The sequence below is a fragment of the Hippocampus bargibanti genome, linkage group LG14, assembly GCF_051943395.1.
Source record: "Hippocampus bargibanti isolate YZ-2025 linkage group LG14, ASM5194339v1, whole genome shotgun sequence".
NCBI classification, from domain to species: domain Eukaryota; kingdom Metazoa; phylum Chordata; class Actinopteri; order Syngnathiformes; family Syngnathidae; genus Hippocampus; species Hippocampus bargibanti.
Window position 1 is genome coordinate 15,641,801 of NC_142747.1, and position 23,267 is coordinate 15,665,067.

A 23,267-nucleotide genomic window follows, 5' to 3' on the forward strand; every position below is an offset into this window, starting at 1 on the left:
TCTTTGCTTGAGGACACTCAAGTGGAGCGAGATGACAGAAGAATTCAAAACATTCCACTCGCCCGCCGAGGACAAATGAAAAAAAGCCGCAGGAGAAAGCAGAGGGGAAATGTTTCCGGCATCTTGCTGTGCGAGGAGGGGCGAGTGAGGACAATCACACAGGTTGCGGCTGCCTCAGGTAAATGGATAGCTGTGCTAAAAAGGGACTCGGAAAGCTGTTTCAATTATTTGTTGCTGCCCATCACACCCCAGAGTTGACGGTAGCCTCAGGCTCACAGGGGATTTCATATGTGTTGACTGCTTAAAAAGTCAAAGCACAGTATACTTCCCATGATGAACGGATAACTCAAAAACATCCACGCATTGGCTACCATGAGGGGATTCCAGGCTGCAGCAGATTATAAATGGATTTTTTTTTTGTAGGTCCAGCTAAATTGAAAATACCATGATGAAATGTGAACCGTTTTTAGTTATATATTTGTTTATTTATTTTAATGGAACACATTAATCAATCTATACCCCCACCATTCACAGAGCTCTTGATTCAGGGGAAAGGTCAGACTACTGGAGCCTACAACTTACTTATGTAGGTCACAGACTGTAGGCCACTGGAGTGATTGTGTGGCTGGTAAACAATCTGGCTTTTGAGGCAAAAATGATGTGTAAGCGCATAATGGAACCACGTTCGTGGACAGGTGCCCATATGCTCAGGATTAAAATGGGTGGACCTTTATTTTTAAGGTCAAGTGTTTGGAATTTGGTGGACCATGATGCACCCCATTAAGCTGACACACCCTTTCTGCACCCAACAATTTGTGATAGAAAGTGGATTGCGATTAGCATAAAAACGTAATTTGTGTGCCAGTGACAATCCTAATTCAGTGTGTTTTTGAATTTGGTAGATCGTACTACGCCTCTATGTATTTTCCGGCATATTATATTCCATGCCTCTGGTGCGTCTGGCAATTTAATGATCAGGGCACACTAGATTTTGGAGTAGCTAAAGTACTGCATTGTTGCACAGGTGGTGTAACGTAATTTTGGCTAATGTGTTCGAGAAGCAGATATATAGATCACACTCAGTGTAACATTGACACACCAAAAACGCAGTGTGTGATCAACACTGACCTTTGCATTTCTTCGTAGGCTCTTCAGAATATTTCTCTTTTTAGGATCTTCACTCTCCTCGATGGAATTGTCCTTTTGGGATCCTCCATCATCATGGCTAGCCTTGGGTGGACTCATTTCATCATCGCTGCCAATTGAGAAACTTGTCCTGAAACTACTGAACTTTCCAAGCCGTTTGGATCGATCTCTGTAAAGCTTCGGCTTGACACCGATGGCTGACAACTTTCTTCTGCGTTCCAGTGAGCTGCTATCAGCTTCGCTGTCGGACCCATTCCCCCCAGCACTCCCATTGGAGTGACCTTTGCTGGCATTGCGGATGGTGATTATCTTGCCTTGTGTACTATCATGAGGAACAGAGTAAATGCTCTCTTCTTCGCCGTGTCGCGGTTTGCTCACAGCATCCATGGGCTCCGCGTAGTCCGAGGGATCGTAGCCACCGTCACTGCCTGGAGCCCAGGTGACAGCTTGGGGCAAGGAGCGTCGATTGGTGCCAACCTGCTGGTCCACATAAGGTCCAAGATTGACTTTGCGGACAGGCTTTGGTTTGACTTGAGGTGGTACCTTGTTGTTCAGCTTGCTTTCAAAAGTACTCATTTCCGAAATGACAGAAAAGGTATCACTTGAATCAAGATCTGGTAGTTTGAAGCTTACCAGATGGGAGCTAAGACTTCCATCTTCCCTCAGGGTTGGGTCAGGCGGTGATGGGTCAATATCATCTTCTGAATCCATAAGAATGTTCACCGGACTGGGGGAGCCACAGCGGGGGCTGGTGCTCTCATTGATGCATGCTTCAGCCACATTATCATACATGTGTGTAGCCTCAATAATAGTTCGCTTCTCCACAATTTCATTGAGAAAGGACTGGAAAAGATCTATTTTATGAAGCCCGCCTACAACTCCCCCATGACCACATATTATTGTGTTAAACCTTGCCGCAATTTCATGAGCGAGTTCCTCTCCCTGACTGACTTGTTCCTTCGCCGATTCTGAGTCTGAAAGCTCCATTTGGCTTTCCCCAACTGCTAACAATTGGATTGGAATGATGTCTTGAACCTCGCACAGGAAAGCACATAATGTTTCCAAAGAGGCTTTCCGGCGAGCAGAGTAGACTGCAATGTAGCCATGGACAAGCTTCGTCTTGCGCAAGGAGAATGAGGAATGGAACGACAGCAAAGACAGCTCAATGGTCTGCCTTTGACCACCTGCACTCAAATCCAGCAGGACAGAGGTGCCACTGTTGATGTTGCTGGTGGGTCGACAATGCTGGGGCAACAAGAAAGGAGCAAGTAGTTGGTCTAGATCATATGTGTCACCACACATGAGGCACATGACAATCTTGAGGTCTGATTCTGCTATCGGTTGGGACTGAGAGTCTCTGAAGGCAGACATTGAAAAGGGGAAGGGTGGTGAGGCGCTCCGCAGGCTTCTCCGAGACTCTAAGAGACCTCTCAGCATCTGGTTTAGATGCTTCTCGTTGAAATTGCGCCCGTAGCCCATGCCTGGTGATGCTGGGTCTAGGTAACTACACTGCTGCTTTGCTGCCACCTGCAGGCCTTGTTGGATTAGAGTCTGAGCTGTCTCCCCACCAATATCCCGAATAGAACCGACCCCACGCTTTGTAACAAGCAGGAGGAAAAGTGGAAGCTGGGATAAAATGTTTTCCCTCTCCCTTCTACTTATAGTTGACTCTTTGAGCTTTTCGACACTTTCGACGACATAGGACAGTGACTCCTTTGAGTTGTACAAACATAGGCAACCATGGGGTGCAAAAGTTGGTGTGTGGAAGGAATTCACTGGCAGGCGTACATTGCCCTCTATGGGACGAAGGGTTAATTCATATATCTTTCCATCCACCACGTACCTATCATCACTGGTACACAATGCCCTTATTTCATTCGCCATCTCTCTGGCAAGCCCATCTTTCCCGAGTATGACCAGATTTATCCTTTCGGCCCTGCCCCCATCTGGTCTTGAACTATCTGGTGACGCATAGCGAGTAGGGAATCTGAAAGCAAGTATTTGCTCAAGCTTAGAGTCCACACAGTGAGGGCTGTTGGGGCAGGTATCCTTTGTCGGGTGGTACACAAAGTGTATATGTTTCAACACCAAAGCATCCCTTTCAGCCTGCAGTTTCTGTAAGGCTTTAAATCTTTGTTCTTCGCCGAGTACTTCTTGGATTGCTCCCATTTTTTCTTTACTTGGCTTTGCATCCACCTCCAGTTCATAAAAAAGCTCAGAGTATTCAAGAAGCAGTTCTTGGAAGTCTTCTTTGGCCCTGTCAATAATCTCCTTCTGGTGTTTACTGTAGATATCCAGGTATTCCGCTTCATCAAGCCACTGGTAGAAGTCTTCATTCATGATGAAACTCCGAGCCTCCTCCCATGGTTTGCCTGGCGTGATGAATGGAGATATACTCAGCTTCTCCTTGAATTCCCATCTCATTTCAGCCCGTTTGCGATCATTCCTGAGCTGCTCCAGATGGGTCTCGTATATAGCCTCAGCCGTGCGGGTTTCAAGGAGGTCTTGGGGGATACGATCATCTTCCATATTGTCAATGTGCGGTGTGGTCTCCCATGGTGTGTCGTCTAATATAACAAACCAATGGGAAAAATCTCTCTTCGTTTCCAGCACTTTCTGGACTCCAGACCAGCTCAAGTGGTCTATTTCATCCAACTGTGGTAAGAGTATAGACAGAGCCTGTGGCAGAGTGCTAAGATATGCCTTCCTGCGTTTCTCTATATGATCTTGCTTTAGTCTATGCACGTGTTGTTGGAAGAGTTTCTTGGCTTTAGCCGTCCCCTCAAGGAAGACATAGTCCTTGTACTCTGGGGCTGTTTGCATGCGGAGGCTGACATTGGGCCACAACTCATTGTGGTTCTTCACGATTCGATTGACAAGCCACTCGTAGCGGTCCTTGGCTGAGGCAATCTGTTGACTCTGTTGCTTCAGCGCTTCGAAGTAGGTGATTATTTTGGGCTTCCCCCGACCTTTATCAATTAGTTGAACAAGTGTCAGAAAGGCTAAGTCAACATTGACATTTGAGCGTGCTGATGTTTCGACCACCTGGAGGTTTTTCTTTGCAAGAGCAAAGGTATGCGAGTCCTTAATATAGCGCTCAACTCCTTCATCACATTTGGTGAGAACCAGTACCACGGGTTTCTTAGTTTTGGCAAGTTGGTTGTAGAGGTTTGTAACAAATTTCATCTGATCCTCAAAGCTGCGGTTCATGCCCCTGCTAACATCTACACATAGTAAGAATCCATCTACCATGAGCTTGCCCTCGGGCATCTGTTTTTGCTCAAAGTCTTGCTCTAGCCCTAACTGGTCTGTGCAAAAGTACATTAGCTTCTCAGCTGAAGCCAACTTAGTGGAGGCGGCTCTCTTGATATATGGCTGCAGTGCAGTGCTTCTGTGTGGCTGAAATGTCTGGTCATCAATGAATTCGGTCTGTTCCACCACATTCGTACGGCACTCTGGCCCGTCCTCCATGGTCCTTCCAGCCTCTCCCCAGAAGAGGAAGTGGTCATTGTTCACGACGCGGCCTCCGAAGTCACTGGTGCTGAGAACTGAGGTGTGGTCCAGGTAGAAGTCATCAGCACTTGGTCGTACAAAGCGGTTACACAGGCAGGACTTTCCTACTCCACATTGGCCCTTTTCTTTCTCTGTACCCGACAGCCCAACCACGACCAGGTTGTAGGTGGGTGTCCGGACATCTTGCTTTTTGGCCATCATAATCGCTGGCAGAAGCTCATCCTGTCATGCTTGCCTCAAGCTCGAAGCGAGAGACGGAGGCTGCCAAGGACACGAGGATCCCATTCAAGAAGATTTAACTATACTCGGATTTGAGCCTGTGAAACAGACAAAGGAGAGGGAAAAGAAGAAAATATAATTATTTCGAATGCCATGGAAATAAAAAATAAAAATGACAAACTATGTAAGTGGAGTTAAAGAGCCTCTCATCTTTATTACTACAGACTGCTGATAATCATGTTTAATTTGTGATGCTATTCCTTCAATAGATGTTTCCTGGAAAGATTGAGGTCAGCATTATAAAGCATTATTTAACCAAGCTGTAGCTCAGCAAAAGACTATTCCTCCTTTCAACAGGGTGGCACTGTGAACAATGGGGGCATCATCATTGTTGACATCCAATATTTTGTGACTATTAATGAACATTACAATAATGTGGGCCATACTGTGAGGGGCAAAAAGCAGTGGTTTTGTTGCTTTCGAAAGAAACTTTGTCCTAATGACACATGTACACAGAAGTGAAAACTAGCACATCATACTCCCCTCGCCCCAAACGAAAGACACACACGACGGATGAAAGCATACACGTGTTCCAACTTCCTAATTGGCCAACTAGGGAAAGCCATGTGCATTTTAAAAGTAAAAGTCTGTTTGCTGACTTGTCTAAAAAAAAATAAATAAATAAAAAAAAAATCAAAACTTATTTTTCCTACTTTTCTCAAATGGCAAACAAATCCGACATATGGTAACTGATTTCAAATCACTAGTGTGCCGTCTAACAGTTGATATGACGATTGAGTGTTATCTTGTCATCTAAGCCACTAATTATATATTTATTTGGACTATCACATTCTCATGCATTCTGTCATGAAACACAGACTAAAAACAAATCAAAAAGAGACCAGAATGCTCTTCACGAAAGGACCTTTGCTGATCAACAGTCCAAAGCTCCATACAGCCAAAGACAATCATGACATTTCAATCCATGTCCTAACGCAAGCATTCAATACAGTAAAACATAAACAAACAAACAAACAAAAATAAAAATCATCATTTGGCATGAATTGCTCATGAGAAAGATCACAAAATCAAATCAAATCAAACCTTCTCATGCCACTGTAGCGAGTTTGTGGATGTGCGCATTCATCGTTCAATAATGAAAATTCAATGTATGAATTTGTCACTCTTATGGTCAGGTGGTGAAACAGGACAGACAGTGAAAGTTACTGAAATACGAAACAAATACTATAAACACAGTAGAACAAGTGTATATTTACAACCACACAATTGCCATGTGCCAACCACGGCGTACACAAAGGATTTTCAGTTTCTTTTAAAATGCTGAAGGCATTTGTTGACTGTAAATTTCAATTACGAAGGCAATATTTTGTGCTGTGCTTTTCCAGGTCAGGGACAAAAAGAAAAAAGACATCAAAAACATTTATTTTAATGTTAGAGGAAATAGTCATAACATATTTAGCAAGGTGTCACTGACACAAACCTCATCTTCCTAGAAATGTTAATAATTTGATATTTCGATGTAATATCTTTTATCTTTTGACTTGCCATGCTTCAGGTCAAAATAAAAGTACAGTGAAGGTAGAGAGACTTTTCATTCTCATAAGTTTCTAAACAACAAAAACCTGGGTGACACACTTGCAAAAAATGCTTACTGAGTGATAAATAGGCATGATGATGTCCTACTTAGACAGATGACCTATATTAGCTTAAGCAAACATGCCCGGGCATGTGGACACAAAGACTACTCAGATAATTCCCTTTGGTAAAATACTGAAGATCATTATTGAGGATAAAATCTAACTTGTCACCACAAAAGTTGCAACATTCATGCAAGCAGTTTGCTAGCATATGTGCCCTAACGCCAACTTTGTTCCGAGGAAACCCTTGTAGTACTTGTACAGGAATTGCTTGTGTCAACACGATTTTAACAACGGATGTCTCAGGGCTAGTTTTCACAGAACCGTCTTTATGAACAATTGAAAACAGACATTCGAACCCTGTAGCAAAAAAAAAAAAACACAAAGGTGTGGAAAAGGTCTCTTTAATGCTTTTCCATGTAACCAGAATGAGAAAGCCTTTAATAGTCCCACAATGGGGACATTTGCAAAGCATACATACTGAAATTCTCTCAACAAATATATACAGAGGAGCTCCATCTTTGCTTTATGATATCTGACTGACACAGACAGTGGCAGAAATTAGAACTCCTGTTAGAGGATCTTCACAAATCTGCTATTTTCAATACAATTCAGACTACGAGCAGCATTTCATAAACAACAGATGCATTAATTTGGAGAATCCGTTCAGTGTTTCGGGTAGACCTTTCAGACACCGAAGACTGAACTGAACTCACTCAAGGCATGTAAAGAAGCAATTTTCTGCTTCGCCCAGAGGCCTGGTGTCTGTTGCGCATGTCCTGCTGCATACCAGTGACTCAGGGCCAAGGGTTAAAGCAGAGATCGGTTAAGGCCTGTGCTGCGTTTTGTCTATCATTTTAAACACTGGAGGGTAAGCAGAAAAAGAAGAATGAGGAGGATTTGGGAGAAGTGCAGGAAGGAATGGAAGAAACTGTTTGGGGGAGGGAAGTTACACACCAGGAGAGGATGGGGGTATGGAGAAGAATGGTTTGGAGGGGGGGGGTGGATGGGATCGAGGTCAGTGGTGTAGGGCCATGTGGGTCGCACACTGGAAGCCCCTCAGGAAAGAAGGGGCAGGGCGTGGTAACGTGTGGATGGGTTAAGGGTCAAGCTACAAAACTAAGGTCATTTACACAAGACTGGTTTTAATGGAAGACTGATAAAACTGGCAGTTTTAAAACATTTGTGGAAAAATCCCAATCTGGAAAAAATCACTTTGCCTTCTATTTTTTAAACAGCAAAATTCAAAACTCAATCGATTTTCCCTAGTGTGTATCCATGCTTTTTCGCTTGTTATTGGCGTGACAGAAGTGCCATGTCAGAGCTTAAGATTCATAAAAACGTGCTACAAAATCTGATGAGGGAAGAAGAGGCGTTGGTTCCCTGCCCAGAATGCCCAGGTGCGACTCATGGCGCAGCTGTTATTCCTTTTAGTAGTATGGGGGGGCAGAGAAGCAGCCAAACCTAACGCTAGCCTAGCCAAGCAAATGTAAATAAGTACAACAAAATATAAATCATAAAACAATCTCAATTTAAAATTTAACTTTTCCTGGAAATTAATGATTATTAGCCGCTGAAGAGGATCATTGCACATCTTGGTTGCTGACAATATCAATGACTAAGCCCTCGGATATCCCTGAGATATTCCTCAAGGCAAATCATTTCCATAATGACAGTAACATTTGATTTTTTTGTTTTCTGCAGATTACCATAAATTTTGTCATGAAAATGCCTCAGTGAAGAATCACGCTTAAAGTTTTTGCTAGGACGTACCGTGCTTTTTCATTACACAAGGGCTGGGAATTGACTAAGTCATGAAATAGTCATGAAGCAGTGTGACCGTGATGGCAACGACAGTGGCAAACAAGGCAAAAGTGGCAAAGTCAACCTCTTGCCTTTTTTTTCCTCCCAGTTTCCTGCAAACATGTCTTCCCGCTTCCACTCCCGCATGATGCAAGCGTTCAAGCACTTACTCCCACCTCACTCTTGTCGTTGTTCTGCTTGTGTGCCGTCAGCCTCACAAATATTATCTTCATGTTCTCACTTTCCCATCCCCATCAGTCAAGATTGTCTCTCTGACCATCACCCTCTCCCACGCTCTTCCTCCCCATTCATACAACCGTCTCAAGGGATGTGTTGTCCATTAGTAAAAAATTGGAAGTGGAGAGCAGGAGACAGAACCTGTAGCTAGGGAAAATCTTTGCACCGTTCCCGCTCCCTGATCGTCATCTGCTCCCATTTTGAAAGGCATAGGTTGACAAATGTACAAACCGCAAACAGGTCTGACATGTATTACCACGACTGCGCCCACAGACATCTATCACATGACAACTAACAATAGAAAGCATGTATGAACGAGTAGGATGATCATGAAAGAAAGCTCTTCTCATAAAGCGATCCAAGCTGTTTATTTATGAAATTCAGAGAGTACTGAATATTTTTTTGGAGTAAAACACATTTTTTAAAGATTAATAAAATGTAAAACAACATACAGTATTACAATGGGGGGGACATGTCCACTCTGTATTGGGTGAAGATCTACAATACAGACATGTCTCAAGTAAAACATTTAATACTTAAAATACCAGTTGTCTATGAAATGTAAAAATTTCTATGCACATTTAAAGGACAACCGACGCCGCCGGACAAGTTGTGTCCATAATTTGTAAAATCACTTCAGATGACTTGTACTGAGCATATTTTACAAAGATTCCACCGCATATAGCTATATTTTACGTTTTAAGACTTGCGCTGAATATTCAGGAAGTCTTGTTTTTGAGTTTGTGACGATTCCTGACGTGACGTCACGTCAGGAACGCCCCTGACCGAGAAAGCGACGCACAATTCATGCTGGGTACTTTGTTTGGTCTGAAAACTTCGTGTTGATGGCGAAATTACAAGGAAAACACATAAATAACGCGATGGTGAATTGTTGTGTGTTGCGCCAAGACTCCCATTTCATACTAGTTGACACAAATTCCCAGCAGACAAATCAGCCCATTTCCAACGGAGCTTGGGGGCCATCTTGTGCATTTTCTGGGGCGCTACATTGGAGTCCTGACGGCTCGAATTGATAGGGAAAGACTTCTTTAATCGATTGCAAACATTTATGCTTTCCTCTTCAGAACTATTTGAATCATATTCATAACTGGATGAGTAATGAGAAAGCATCTTCTCCGAATCCGAAGCCATTGTTTTGATTCTAGTGCAAGGCAAGACGTCCTAACGTGACGTCACGAACAAGGGGGCGGGACCTTCTGAAACTCGCCATCTCCGAGGTCATTTTGAAGTAGTTTTAGGACACTTTAACTCATTTTTATTGGTGTTTTGCATTTGACTAAAAATATCAGTATTTTAGATGATATAAAACGTTATTCTGATGTCAGTTAGGAAACAAAAAAATTGTGTCGGTTGTCCTTTAAATGTTGAATCATTCCATACAATTTTGTTTAACCGATGCATGCTAGCTTGCTAAATGCTACGATAATCCAAACCAGACACTTCCACCTCTCCGCCTGTCTGGCATGGTGGCGATAGAGCATTGGCTACCGATAGACCTCCCAAGGAGAGCGGCAGACAGACGGACAGAGGGCGGAAGGATGCAGGATGAGGGTACAAAAAAATAACAAGTGGAACAAAGATGGTAAAAAACACACTCAACAAGAATGCAAAATAGAAGGGAGAGGCACCCACTTTCACAGCTGAGGTGAGATCAATGTTCTGTCATATGAAAAGGGGTTATTGAAATAATGAAGGGCTTATCTGGAGAAGGGTGAGGATAAAAGGGCAGGCAAAGTGTGTGTAACGGCGGTTTAGCATCTTCAACCACAGTCGCGGGTCCCGCTGATCGTGCGGCTCAATATAATATGCCAAAGGAGCTGGAGGTTCAAACTACTGCCTTTTAAATCATCTCAATGTCGCACTTTGATCCAAAAGCAGTGACAGTGCGGCGTCTACTTCAATGTGGAGGCCATTTCTCTCCAGGTGGGTGACCAGGAAGGGGAAATTATGGGAATTCCAAATGCTCCCGCGACAATAAAGTATGTAAAACCATTATAACAATAGTTTACTCCTAATATTAGCCGGGTTATAATGTTGATTGCAGATAGATCAGGTCTGAACAAGCCTAACTGCCAAGTTTTCCACCCCTGAAATGATTTGACCCCCATTTTGAAGAAATTCATTAGTTTGACTTCTAAACAGCATGAACCAAAATACAGCAATCATGGTGAAGTCATTTCTGAAGCAGCAGACTTTTCACAGATTCAGGAAAAGATCCACACAGCATACCCCCTCCCCTCTTTTTTTTCTTTTTAAGACACCTCACATTCCCCACCGTGAATAATTTCAATTCACTACTGAGTCTTGGGTCCAATTAAATGAGAAAAAGAGAAATGGAGAACAAGGGTCACCCTCGAGGGAAATGGAAGATAAAGTAAACCCATTTCAAAGAATGTGTATTCTGAAAGGCGTTGCCAGACTGCCAGTGAAGACTGCAATTTCACAGGGCTTGTTCTAGTCATGTTAAACGTGAGATGGGCAGGCGTGATTGAGGCGGGCTCAGGCAGCAGCAGTGTTTCAACAGCATCAAATTCACACAGGCAGAAGCACAAGACGACACACGGCCCAAATAGATGCCATTTACACCAGTGGTGTTAAAGTCAAGGCCGGGGGCCAGATCCGACCCACCACATTATTGTATTCGGCCCACGAAAGCAAATCGAAATTCTGTGACGCTTGTTAAAGTCTGAACCAAAATTTCAAATTGTCCCATGTAAATCACAACAACAGTCATTATTTTTTACTTCAAATTTGAAAACTAGTCGTTCATTAATTTGTTGTGTACTCTATATGTTATGTGTGGAGGGGATTAAACAATCTAATGGATTCCCCAAATTCATAACGGTCCCGAGAGGAAAATGAGTTTGACCATGATTTACACGATTCGGTACGGCTCAGCCCTTATGTGCTCTGGTGAAAGAAAAAATAAAAGCAACAAGCATCTTGACAATGCAATGCAGAAATCGAGGTCAAGACACACAGACAACAACAAAACATCGACTGCAGTCTCCAGTCAAAACAAAACGGGGAAATTGTCCAACTTGATCAGCTAGATTTATACTATATGATTCAAGTGACAGTATCTCCACCACCCCGACCCCACCCCACCCATTTATCTGAATGACGAAACCTCCAGTTTGTGGAGGCAAATGTGAAATCAGATGTGTGTGTATGTGAGGGAGTTGCTGGAGGCTATCCCACCTGTCTGTCAAGAGTCGAGGGACACCCTGAACCGGTTGCCAGCCAATATCAGAGCACAGAGAGATGAACACCTATCTGCGCTCACATCCAAGGACAATTTAGAGTGTTTGAGCCTGCCATGCATGTTTTTGGAATGTGGTAAGAAACCGGAATACCCGGAGAAAACCCATTCAGATCCAGGGAGAACATCTAAGCTGCATACAGGGAGGCTAGAGAGGGGTTTGAATTTATGACCACTGGACTGTGAAGTCGGCGTGCTAACCACTCGACTACCAGGCCGCCCCATATGACAATGTCATAGATTAAAAAACAGGTTTAAGACACTGTTACAATTTGCACATAGTTTTTATGGCAATGGTTTGCATCTCGCTAGTGGGAGCCCACATGCCACATTTAAGCAACTGTTGGTTTTTTAGATTATATCGTGGTTACTCTAAAGAAAAGAGAGAACAGATGGGACCGTCCAACTGTGCTTGTTAACTTCTGTCTTGCAGCTATCAGTCGTTGTGCAGTATAGTGTGTGCAATTGTCCATAGATCTTTTTGAATAAGCAGGTTAATTCTTCTCTTGAGTACACACTCACACTTGAAAATAGATATAAATATTCAGATAATAGGAGAGCGGCACGATATTGGCATATGTCACTGTAAATACATACAGCCAAAGAACTCACGTCTGCCTGATTTATTTCCATGTGAATGAAAATGCTATTGATTTTAGAATTGAGGAAAATGTGGAAAGATGCAACGTTGTGAAAAGTCAAGAAGAAATATCTGCTCCGCACCTGTCGGCCATCCTTGTAAAGGCTTGCTCATAAATAAGGTTGGTTGGAACAAACAGGATGTTGTCAATATTGGCCAAGCGAAGCGTGATGTCATGAATCATACATGCGGGGTGAGCAGAAGGGACTGTCAAACCATTTTCAGTTCCTAAGCGCAGAGGCTGTCACATAGGGGGAAAAAAACAAAGCGAAAAAAAAAAACACCTACAGCATTGCTATAATATGTTTCACTTCTTGCGGGATGGTCTGGAATGTATTCTACATGATAAAAGGTGAACTTGGTAAACTTGGTTAACTCATTCACTACCATTCACAAATGTCTTCGGGAATTGAACATATGACGTAGAGCACCATTTCCGAATTTGTTCGGGTTTTATTTTTTCTTGCTTGTGTGTCGATAAAGCGCTGGCGTCTGGCAATGTTTTTCCTTTCCAAAAGGGGGCACCATTGCCATTTTTTCTATGTTCGCACTTTGTTCCAGCTTCAGCTGTTGTTAAAGCCTTATATATATATATATATATATATATATATATATATATATATATATATATATATATATATATATATATACACACACACACACACACACACACACACACACACACACACACACACACACACAAACATTTTGGACAGCCGCCCTCATTTCAAGCTTATATAACTCCAGACCCATTTAATTTAATTTAGGCATTAAAAGAGTCTAAAATTTCTTACGCTGCATTTAATTTTTATGTAGTCCTAAAACGCAATATTGTGGATCCTGGAATTCAAGTGACAATGACAAAAACCCTGGCACTGGAGTGGATACATTTTTGGACATGTTAGGCAGTGAAGGAGTAAATGTCATCCATCTTGTCTTCATTCAATTCTTAAAACGTAAGAGCAAAACTTGTATGAAGAAAAGAAAAACAAATAACATATTTCCGGTGTATAAGGCGCACACCAAAAGCCTTGATTTTCCTCAAAAGTGCGCCTTATACAGAAGTGCGGCCTATATGTGACGTAATATTAAGCCACAACAGGTCTCACAACTACTGTCAGCAGCCACAACTTCATTTCCTCCTGAAGAAGTAGTGCGGCACCACAGCTTCTACTATAGTGCCTTATATTTCGAAACATTTTCTATATTTATATACAGTAAAGTCTCGTTATATCGATATCGGATATATCGATAGTCCCGGTTATATCGATACTATTTCTATGCACGCACGGAGAAAATTACATGCAAACAGGGTCGGATATATCGATAGTCCCGGTTATATCGATATTTTTTCGGACTCCCTTGAATATCGATATAACGAGACGTTACTGTATTACATTTGGGAAAACTTTGTTCATTCATTGAAGGTGCACCATATAGTCCGGTGCACCTTATATGTGGAAAAAGTTTGAAAATACATCATTCATTGGAGGTGCGCCTTATACTATGATGCATCTTATACACTGGAAAATAGGGAACTTGGAGAACTTGTCAAGCTTTCCAAGAAATAATGGATTTGAAAATGACAACTAGGAAATCAACTTTTGTGTAAACGTCATACATTATTATACCAGAGTTATTATTTTTTGTTGTAGTGGCTCAAAATAGTTAGCAACCATTATTTTCAAACAAAAGCTAAAGCTTAAGTGAGGCACGCCACGAACAAAAGAAAATCATGTTATGGGAGAAAGCCTCGTCAGGGCGGGGTAGAGGTGTGAGACCAGAAAGGAAGCTAAACCAACATGTCAGCGCGACATGATTTGTACGTCAAAGTGAGTTGATGGGGGTGTGCCGGAGAAAAGAAGGTTAACGCGGGCAATTTCAGCTGAGTGCTTCACACTTGTGGTTGGCTAATGGTACAGTGGCAGAGCCACTTCAGCATCATTCATATCCACTTCTTGCGGCCGTTTCCCTGACAAGCCTCAACAAGTAAGGAAGTAAGCCCTTCATTTGAAAACTAAACTGGAACACACACACATACTCGACTCTCGACTGCTGTGCACTTTTGTTATGTTTTTCCTAACCCCTCCCAAGTGAATGATGACACCAATCTTGAGAAAATTTGTGTCTAAGCAGGTGTACGGGCTTTGGCAAAAGTCTACGTACCTCGGTTTTGCTATTCTGTTTCAGCAGTGGTGGGCCGTCAGGGCCTGCACGGACTTTTCTACTTGCCTGAAAATATCTGAATCACAGACTAATATGAATTATATTTTGTCCATGAATTCTTAAATAATTCCACATTTTCTTTCAACTTCCTTTCATTGCTTTTCCCCTGTTGCGCTGCTTCCAGATGTGTGATTTTGTATTTAATACATTTAATTTACAAGCGCCTTTCTGAACACCCAAGGACACTTTACAATAAAAGAACAATACATAAAACAATAAGACCATGAATAAAATGATAAATAATAAAATAGCAGATTAAACTAGACCATGAAAGCAAGTTTAAAAAGGTGGGTTTTGAGGTGAGATTTGAAAGTAGGAAGGGAGTCAATATTACGGATGTTGGGTGGAAGTGACTTGCAGAGTTTGGGAGCAGAGCGGCTAGTTAATAGCCAGCTAGCTAGCTAGCTAGATAGCTAATAGATATGATGAGTATTTACTTGACAATTCATTAACTACAATTAACTAGCTAGCTAGCTATTTGAGTCAGGAAACATTAGCTATATAGCTAGCTTGCTTTCTATGAGCTAGCTATCTTTCTATCTATTTGAGTCTTATTGCTTTTTATTGTTTTACTGCCGCAGGGGAGTATCACGACCGACGCCCAACCTCTGCAGCCCTCTTCCAAGCTATTTATTGAGAGTATATGCAAATACATGAATCCACCACCATATGATAAAATTCACTACTAAAACACCAAAATATTTTTTTTAAATGACAAAAAGGTACACCCCCCGAAAACTCCATATTCTGTGGGTCCTGGTATTCCAGTGACAATAACAAAAGGACTGGCACTGGAGTGGACACATTTTTGCAAGTCTGGCAGTGAATGAGTTAATAAATTCTCACTTGAGGATGAAAAAGTGACATTTTACTTGCCCACCATATCCTATAAACTGAAACTATATCCTGGGGAACAATTACATCCACATGATCCATCCATTCGCCTCACAAAAACACTTTTTAATTGCTGAACTAAACCTACGTAGTAAGTATTAATCACAAGCTGCATTGCGTGGCATTGACTGCGGACTGTACCTGGCTTCCGGCCTAAAATCCACTCCGATGTTTGGATTCTCAAGTGAGGCTCCCACCCGACTCGAAACAATCCAAGACAGAAGCTAAATCAAACTCTTGGCACAATCGTTTGAGAACGAAAGCGGTTTATTAAATCATAGGAATTAAAAGACAAATGGCCAGAGCAATCTAAATTCGATTGAAAGCTGACCGCACTGGTAAATATCGTGCCGTTCAGTCCCGCCGCACTGCTTATTAAATCCCATCCACGTTAATTGGCCTGTCAGGAGGTGTGTTTGCCAGGCTGCTCTGCACACTGACATGCTAACCTCGAGTCAGATTCCCATTTAGATCATGGGAGACACACACACACACACGGGAGTGACAGCGGGTTACGTGCATGTGCCTTACTATAATTACAGTGATGACTCCTCATCAAAATGAGCAACTGAGCGAGTCATTTAAAACTCACATCACAGTTGTCATCAATTATAAACAAATACATTTGTGTTTGTAAGGATTGATTAAGCACGGTAAGCGGGTTATATGGGTCAACTAGTAACAATTGAGCCCTATGTGATCGGAAAGAAAATCACACTTGATGGTCACGAAACAGAAATAAATTGAGCCCCCGCATAGCACAAATTTGACTGTGACACAGTATCACATAAGCGTTTCTCAATGGTTTTTTTTCCTGATGTTTGGACATTCTCCTTAAAATCCTATCAATCAGATATAAAGATTTTGCTTAGTTGTAGATTGTTTTTTTAAATCAACATTTAATACTTATACTAATAATACTAAACTGCATAGCAGCACTCAATTTTCCTCCCCGGAATGATTTGTGAAATTTTAGACAAATCTCTTTCTATGGATTTTGGTCTGAGAGAGGAAGTGACAAAACCGACCTCCAGTAGCAATTTTGCTCACGAAAACAACACATTTGAGTAAGATTGATGTGATAAAAAATGGATGGATGGATGGACGGACATACACTGAAAATGTACAACTGCTCTGCCCGTTTCAGTTCATGCAAACACCGCACCCAATACCAAATGCCTCTGTTGGAAAATTATTTCGCTGCCGCTGTGACAGCATTTTTTTCCTCCCGGGGGACACTTGGAAAGCCCCCCCGGACCCCTCTTACATCCTCTCCACCACCACCAACTAGTACTGGCACACAATTAGCGAAATGAACGCAGAACATGCATCATCAACTGAAGCATGAGGCAAGTGCACAGGTGCCAATTTACTTGCTGGAGACATGACAAAACAGCCATCTTCTTTTTTATGGACCACTTTTTCTCACTGGGTTAATTGGGAGAGGGGGCGGGAAGGGGGAGGTACACCCTAGACCGGTAAGCAACCAACCATTGATTGAAACCAAGGGACAATTTACCGATTTCAACAAAGATAGCATTTTTGGAAAATAGGGAGAAGGAATATTGACGTCTCCCAGGCAAAACACGACATAATTGAAGTCACAGGTGTCAAAGTCAATGCCCCAGGTGCCAAATCTGGCCCGCCACATCGTTTTATTCGGCCTGTGAAAGCAAATCAAACATGTCAAGCGCCATGATGCTTGCTAAAGTCCTAACCAAAATTTCAAATTGTCATATGTAAACCACAATGACATTATTCTTGACTTCAGATTTTAAAACTACAGTGATACCTCGGTTTACGAACCCCTTGGCTTTCGAACTTTTCGGTTTACGAACGTTACATTTACCTTGGCATACGAGCCTTTTCTGTACACGGAGCTGCCTCAATGAGTGATGCGTTGTTCGCAAACGAGCCCATTCTTCTAACACAACAAAATGGCAGCCGACTGTTTTTGTCCTCTATTCCCCGCCCCCAGTCTTCGGTTAAAGCCACGTGATTGGTCAAGAACACAGCAGTGGGGGGGGGTGGGTTAAACAGTAAAGAGACAGGCAGACGACAGTGAGAGTTTCAACTTTGATAGTTCAAAGACAGAGTGTAGACTGCAAGGTTAAAATATCCCATCAATCAGACTTAGAAACGTTAAATTTATGAAAATTTTACCTTGGCATACAAACTATTTTTCGGGATACACACGGGGCGCCACAATGAGTGATGTGTCGTTCGCGAACGAGCCCGTTCTCCTAACAACAAAATGGTAGCCAACTGTTTTTGTCCTCTATTCCCCACCCCCAGTTTTCCTGTTAAAGCCACGTGATTGGCCAAGAATGCAGCAGAGAGGGGATGTGGTTTAAACATTAAAGAGACAGGCAGACGATAATGAAAGTTTCAACTTTGATAGTTCAAAGGCAGAGTGTAGACTGCAAGGTTAAAATATCCCATCAATCAGGCTCCATAAATTACCCGCACAAGCCATCTGTACACTTGATGCAAAAAGCTATCAACCTAGCTAAACAGAACACAATTGATCAGGAACTAGATACAATTATCACAGAGAAAGCACCTACAAGGGATCATTCTTCAAGATGGTGAAAGGTTACGTTCCTCATAAAGTGTTTAATGCTGATGAAACCAGCCACTCCATTCCATCAAGCCATCAACAACCATCACAAAGATGAATAAAACGACTTTATTATATAAGTACAGTTTATTTCTTTCATTATAATACCATATCACATTTATTATACATGAAATAAGGTATACAGTAAAGTCTCGTTATATCGATATTCAAGGGAGTCCGAAAAAATATCGATATAACTGGGACTATCGATATATCCGACCCTGTTTGCATGTAATTTTCTCTGTGCGTGCATAGAAATAGTATCGATATAACCGGGACTATCGATATATCCGATATCGATATAACGAGACTTTACTGTATTTTGTGTAGTTTTAAAGCTTAGAAAATTAGAATGTAGAAAATGATGTTTTATGGGGACCTGGGAACAGATTATTGTCATTTTAATGTTTTCCTATGGGAAATTATTTTTGGGGATACACACTTTTCGCCTTACACACTCTGTCTGGGAACCAATTAAGTTCATAAGCAAACGTATCACTGTAATCACTGTATTTTCCGGTGTATTAGGTGCACAAGAGTATAAGGCGCATCCACAATGAATGGTGTATTTTGAAACCATTTTAGCAAGTTTTCTGTATGAAGCTCTTGGAAGAAATTGTAGACCACCTCTGCATTTGTTCCAATAGTAAATAAAACATATTACCGTAATCTGTGGTGTATTAGGCGCACCGGAGTATAAGGCGCACCCCCAAAAAATTGTGTATTTTCAAACTTTTTCCACATATAAGGCGCACCGGTCAAAAGGTGCACATTCAATGAATGAAAAAAAAAGTCTTCCAAATATAATAGTTAAGTCTTGTTATATCGATATCGGTTATATCGATAGTACTGCTTATTACGATACTATTTCTATGAACGCAAGGAGAAAATTTACATGCCGCAGGATCGGATATATCGATAGTCCGGTTATATCGATATTTTTTCCGACTCCCCAGAATATCGATATAACGAGACTTTACTGTATATAAATATATCAAGATTTTTCAAATATAAGGCACACCACATTATAAGGTGCTACAGTAAAGGCTGGGGTTACGCACGACTTCTTCTAAAGGGGGAAATGAAGGCTGATGCTGCTGACAGTAGTTGAGAGAACTGTTGTGGCGCAATATTACTTCACCTGCGTATAGGGCACAGTGTCATCATTTGAAGAAAATGAAGGTGTTTGGGTGCACCTTATACACCGGAAAATACGGTATATTTGATGCCAGCCATGAAAAAAAAGGCGAGCTTGCAGCATTAAGGCAGCTGGACCTTCCTGGTGACAACACTCCCATTCATCAGCATATCCCTGGAGACTCCTCATCCCTACACAGGGACAACAACTGCAGATGCACACATCCATACACACCACTGTACAAGGGCCCGTGTCAGGATAGTCAGCAATCGAAGAGTGTGCACATATATTATTCATCAGCATGCAATCACGTGTACAAAGTGTCTCTGGTAGGAAGAGATAAGGCCTTCTTTATTTCTGCTCCCGCTTTTGTGTCAATGGATGTGTAGACGTGTGTGTTCTCCACGGTCGTCCGAGTATTTCTAAGGAAGACTGGAAGACAGCGAGACTCAAGAGCGTCTGAGGGACACGGGAAAAATAAGCGGCAGAAAGCGAATTGCTTATTGAACGTCCGCGCAATGTATGAGGAAGGGTGACGGGGCCTTCTCAAGTGAGATTTTCATGCAAAGAGCTCAACCTTGATGTATTTGATGGGAAAGTGCAAAGCAAACACATGGCACTTGGTGCTGATGTACCCCCGCCCCCCTTTTTTCAGTTTTAACAAGACAACACTGTCAAGACTCACAGCGCGCTCTGTTCCATTTGCAGTCTGCTTCCACAAAACTAAACACGCTGGCACAGCCTGAAGAGAATTTGACACAATCTGGCAAGGCATGAAAAATACACATTAATAGCACTACACTTAAAGGACAACCGACACCATTTTTTTGTTTCCCAACTGACATCAGAAAAACGTTTTATAGCATCTAAAATACCCAAAACACACAGGTTGATATTTTTAGTCACATGCAAAACACCAATAAAAATGAGTTAAAGTGTCCCAAAACTACTTCAAAATGACCACAGAGATGCTCAGTTTCAGAAGGTCCCGCCCCCTTGTTCCAGGACGTCTTGCCCTGCTCTAGAATCAAAACAATGGCTTCGGATTCGGAGAAGATGCTTTCTCATTACTCATTCAGTTATGAATATGATTCAAATAGTTATGAAGAGGAACGCATAAATGTTTGCAATCGATTAAAGAATTCCTCCGGTATCAATTCGAGCCATCTGGACTCCAATGTAGCGTCCCAGAAAATGCACAAGATGGCACCCAAGCTCCGTTGGAAATGGGCTGATTTGTCTGCTGGGAATTTGCGTCAACTAGTATCAAATAGTAGTCTTGGTGCAACACACAACGATTCACCATCGCGTTATTAATGTGTTTTCCTTCTAATTCCGCCATCAACACAACGTTTTCAGACGTAACAAAGTACCCAAAATGCATTGTGTGTCGCTTTCTCGGTCAGGGGCGTTCCCTCCGTGACGTCACTTAGGGCATCGTCACCAACTCGAAAACAAGACTTCCTGAATATTCAGCGCGAGTCTTAAAACGTAAAAATATAGCTATATGCCGTGGAATCTTTGTAAAATACGTTCAGTAGAAGTTATTTGAAGTGATTTTACAAATTATGGACACAACTTGTCCGAAGGTGTCGGTTGTCCTTTAAAGTGTTTTTGTTTTTTTATGTTGAAATATATTGCACGTTTTCTGGGAGGCATACCATGGAAACCACAGCAACTCCATTGAAAGGAGATGGGCTAACAAACAACAACACTGGAGGGTATTCTTGCATTTACTTTAGCGACATGAAGCTGTAAGAAGAAAAGAGACATCTTTTATTCAAAAGACTGAGGCGGCCAAGAAAATAATAGGGCTGCAGAAGAGTGGTGATTGTATCATTTTATACTCCAGACAGTAATAGGATATATTAACATGAGCGCATGTTCATTTTCAAACGTTTGCATGTGTCAGTTTAGTGCTTTTTGAACCTCGGATGACACAGTGGAGCCCAGATATTCACAAGTGACAGGAACAGAGCTTGTATGAATGCAAACACAAATGCCGTCATGGAGCCTATCCCATCTGACTTTGGGCAATCGGGCGGGGGACACTATGGACTGTTTGCCAACCAATTGGAGGGCATGTAAACTGAAGACATTGTCACTCACATCATAACTGTGGAGAAGAGTCGAATATAAACCTAAGGTGCATGTTTTTGGATTATGGAAAGAGGTTGGACAAGCTGAAAATTTTACTGCTTTTTTCTTAACGCCAATATGAAACAGACATGGGAAATAAAAAAAATGCCAACCGATTGGAGGCCATGTAAACTGAAGACATTGCCACTAACATCATAACTGCAGAGAAGAGTCGAAAATGAACCAAAGGTGCATGTTTTTGGAATGTGGGATGAGGTCAGAAAATCTGAAAATTTTACTGCTTTTTTCTTAACACCAATATACAACAGACGTTGAGGAAAATTAAAAAAAAAATAAACTTACAGGGTGAACATCAACCACCATGTCCTTAAAACAGACGCAAATGCAGGCAGGCAAATGAGCATGAGATGTTGGACTGGCGGAAGGGATGCCGTTCGTCCACCTCAGCATTTCTAAATAGTTATTGTCGGCGTGCACAGGAAGAAAGGTCATTTCTTTTTTTTTCTTCCTTTGGCCTCTCGACAACGCCGTCCTCCCATCACCTCTCCCCATTTATCTCCTCCCCACCTGCTCTCACGTCCTTCCCCCTTGGCTTTTATCACCCCCATTCAGCATCCGCCTCCTTCCTTCGCTGCAACACCCATGTCCTCTTGATGCTCATCCTTCCGACCACGTTTTCAGCCCATCCCAGCACTAAAAAAAGCTGCAACGTCATATGAGAGGTAATCAAGCATGACCAGATCCCATTGAACCTTGGCTTTTACTCACTCAAACCAACAAGGAGAGTTCAAATGAAGTTTGAAAGCCCAACATCCAATAATTGGTAGTATTATCAATGACTTCATTGTCTTTATTTATTTTCTTTTGATCTAATTTTGCTCGAAAATCTGCCTCTAAAGTCACAGGAAAACAATTCAAACCATCATTTTCAATGAAGTTCTAGGTAGCTCAACTACAGCCGGTGATGATCAAAAGCACACGTGTCCAACTCAAAATGTGACATTATACTTTTAATTTATGTTTTAAATTACGTTGGAAAACTTTTATGAATAATTTGATTTACGCTTTAAGAGAGTAAGATTGCAAGAAATGAACATTCAACGTTCCCGCAAAAAAAAAAAAACAAAACAAAGAAATGTCACGATTTGCAAGGAGGTGGCGGTGGTATACCTCCATAAAGCAGGCAGGAACAAAATCTCAAACAACAGTCATCAGAACAAAAAGGTCCAAAGTAGAAAACAAAATGATGAGTAAAACATAACAAGATGAAACAAACCTCACAGGGTGAAACAATGACCCGACCCTGAATGGTCCTGCCGGGAGTCATTTTAACTGCCACTGATTAAAACGCCTGTGCAGCTCCTTACAGTTCTACCCGTTGGTCGCAAACTAAAACGTGACAAACAAAACAAACAAACAAACAAAAACAAAACTCCCAAAAGCATTTGTCTCAATCTTAAGACTTCATCCCACATTCATCCTGACAATTCAGTCACTCCTACCATAAGTCCTGACTCACTCACCAACCATAGATGAACGCTTCATAGGCTTGCAGACAGCGGCATCTTACAAAACGTTTGCAACAATCCAAGAACGCAACAAGACATGTTTGAAGGAGAAAAGATGGGAGAATCAGGGAAAGCAAGCGAGCGTGCCGAGCGCTTTGACGACGTGCAAAAAAATTCAATGATGTCATGAATGGACTGAAGTCCACTCGGACGCCATCCAATGTGTCAAACACACCCAGAAAAAGTGAAGTCATTCAGCCCCCTCAAAAAAATGTATGAATG

General features: G+C 41.9%; 1 protein-coding gene across 1 annotated transcript in view; it reads right to left on the reverse strand.

The window, feature by feature from the left end:
• arhgap35a (Rho GTPase activating protein 35a) overlaps positions 1–23,267 on the reverse strand; it is a 60,493-nt gene that overhangs the window by 19,438 nt on the left and 17,788 nt on the right. The window contains exon 2 of the mRNA XM_089013627.1: positions 1,129–4,976. Within this exon, the coding sequence (XP_088869753.1) occupies positions 1,129–4,860 (3,732 nt within the window). The 5' untranslated portion in view covers positions 4,861–4,976. The remainder of the gene's footprint in view (positions 1–1,128; positions 4,977–23,267) is intronic.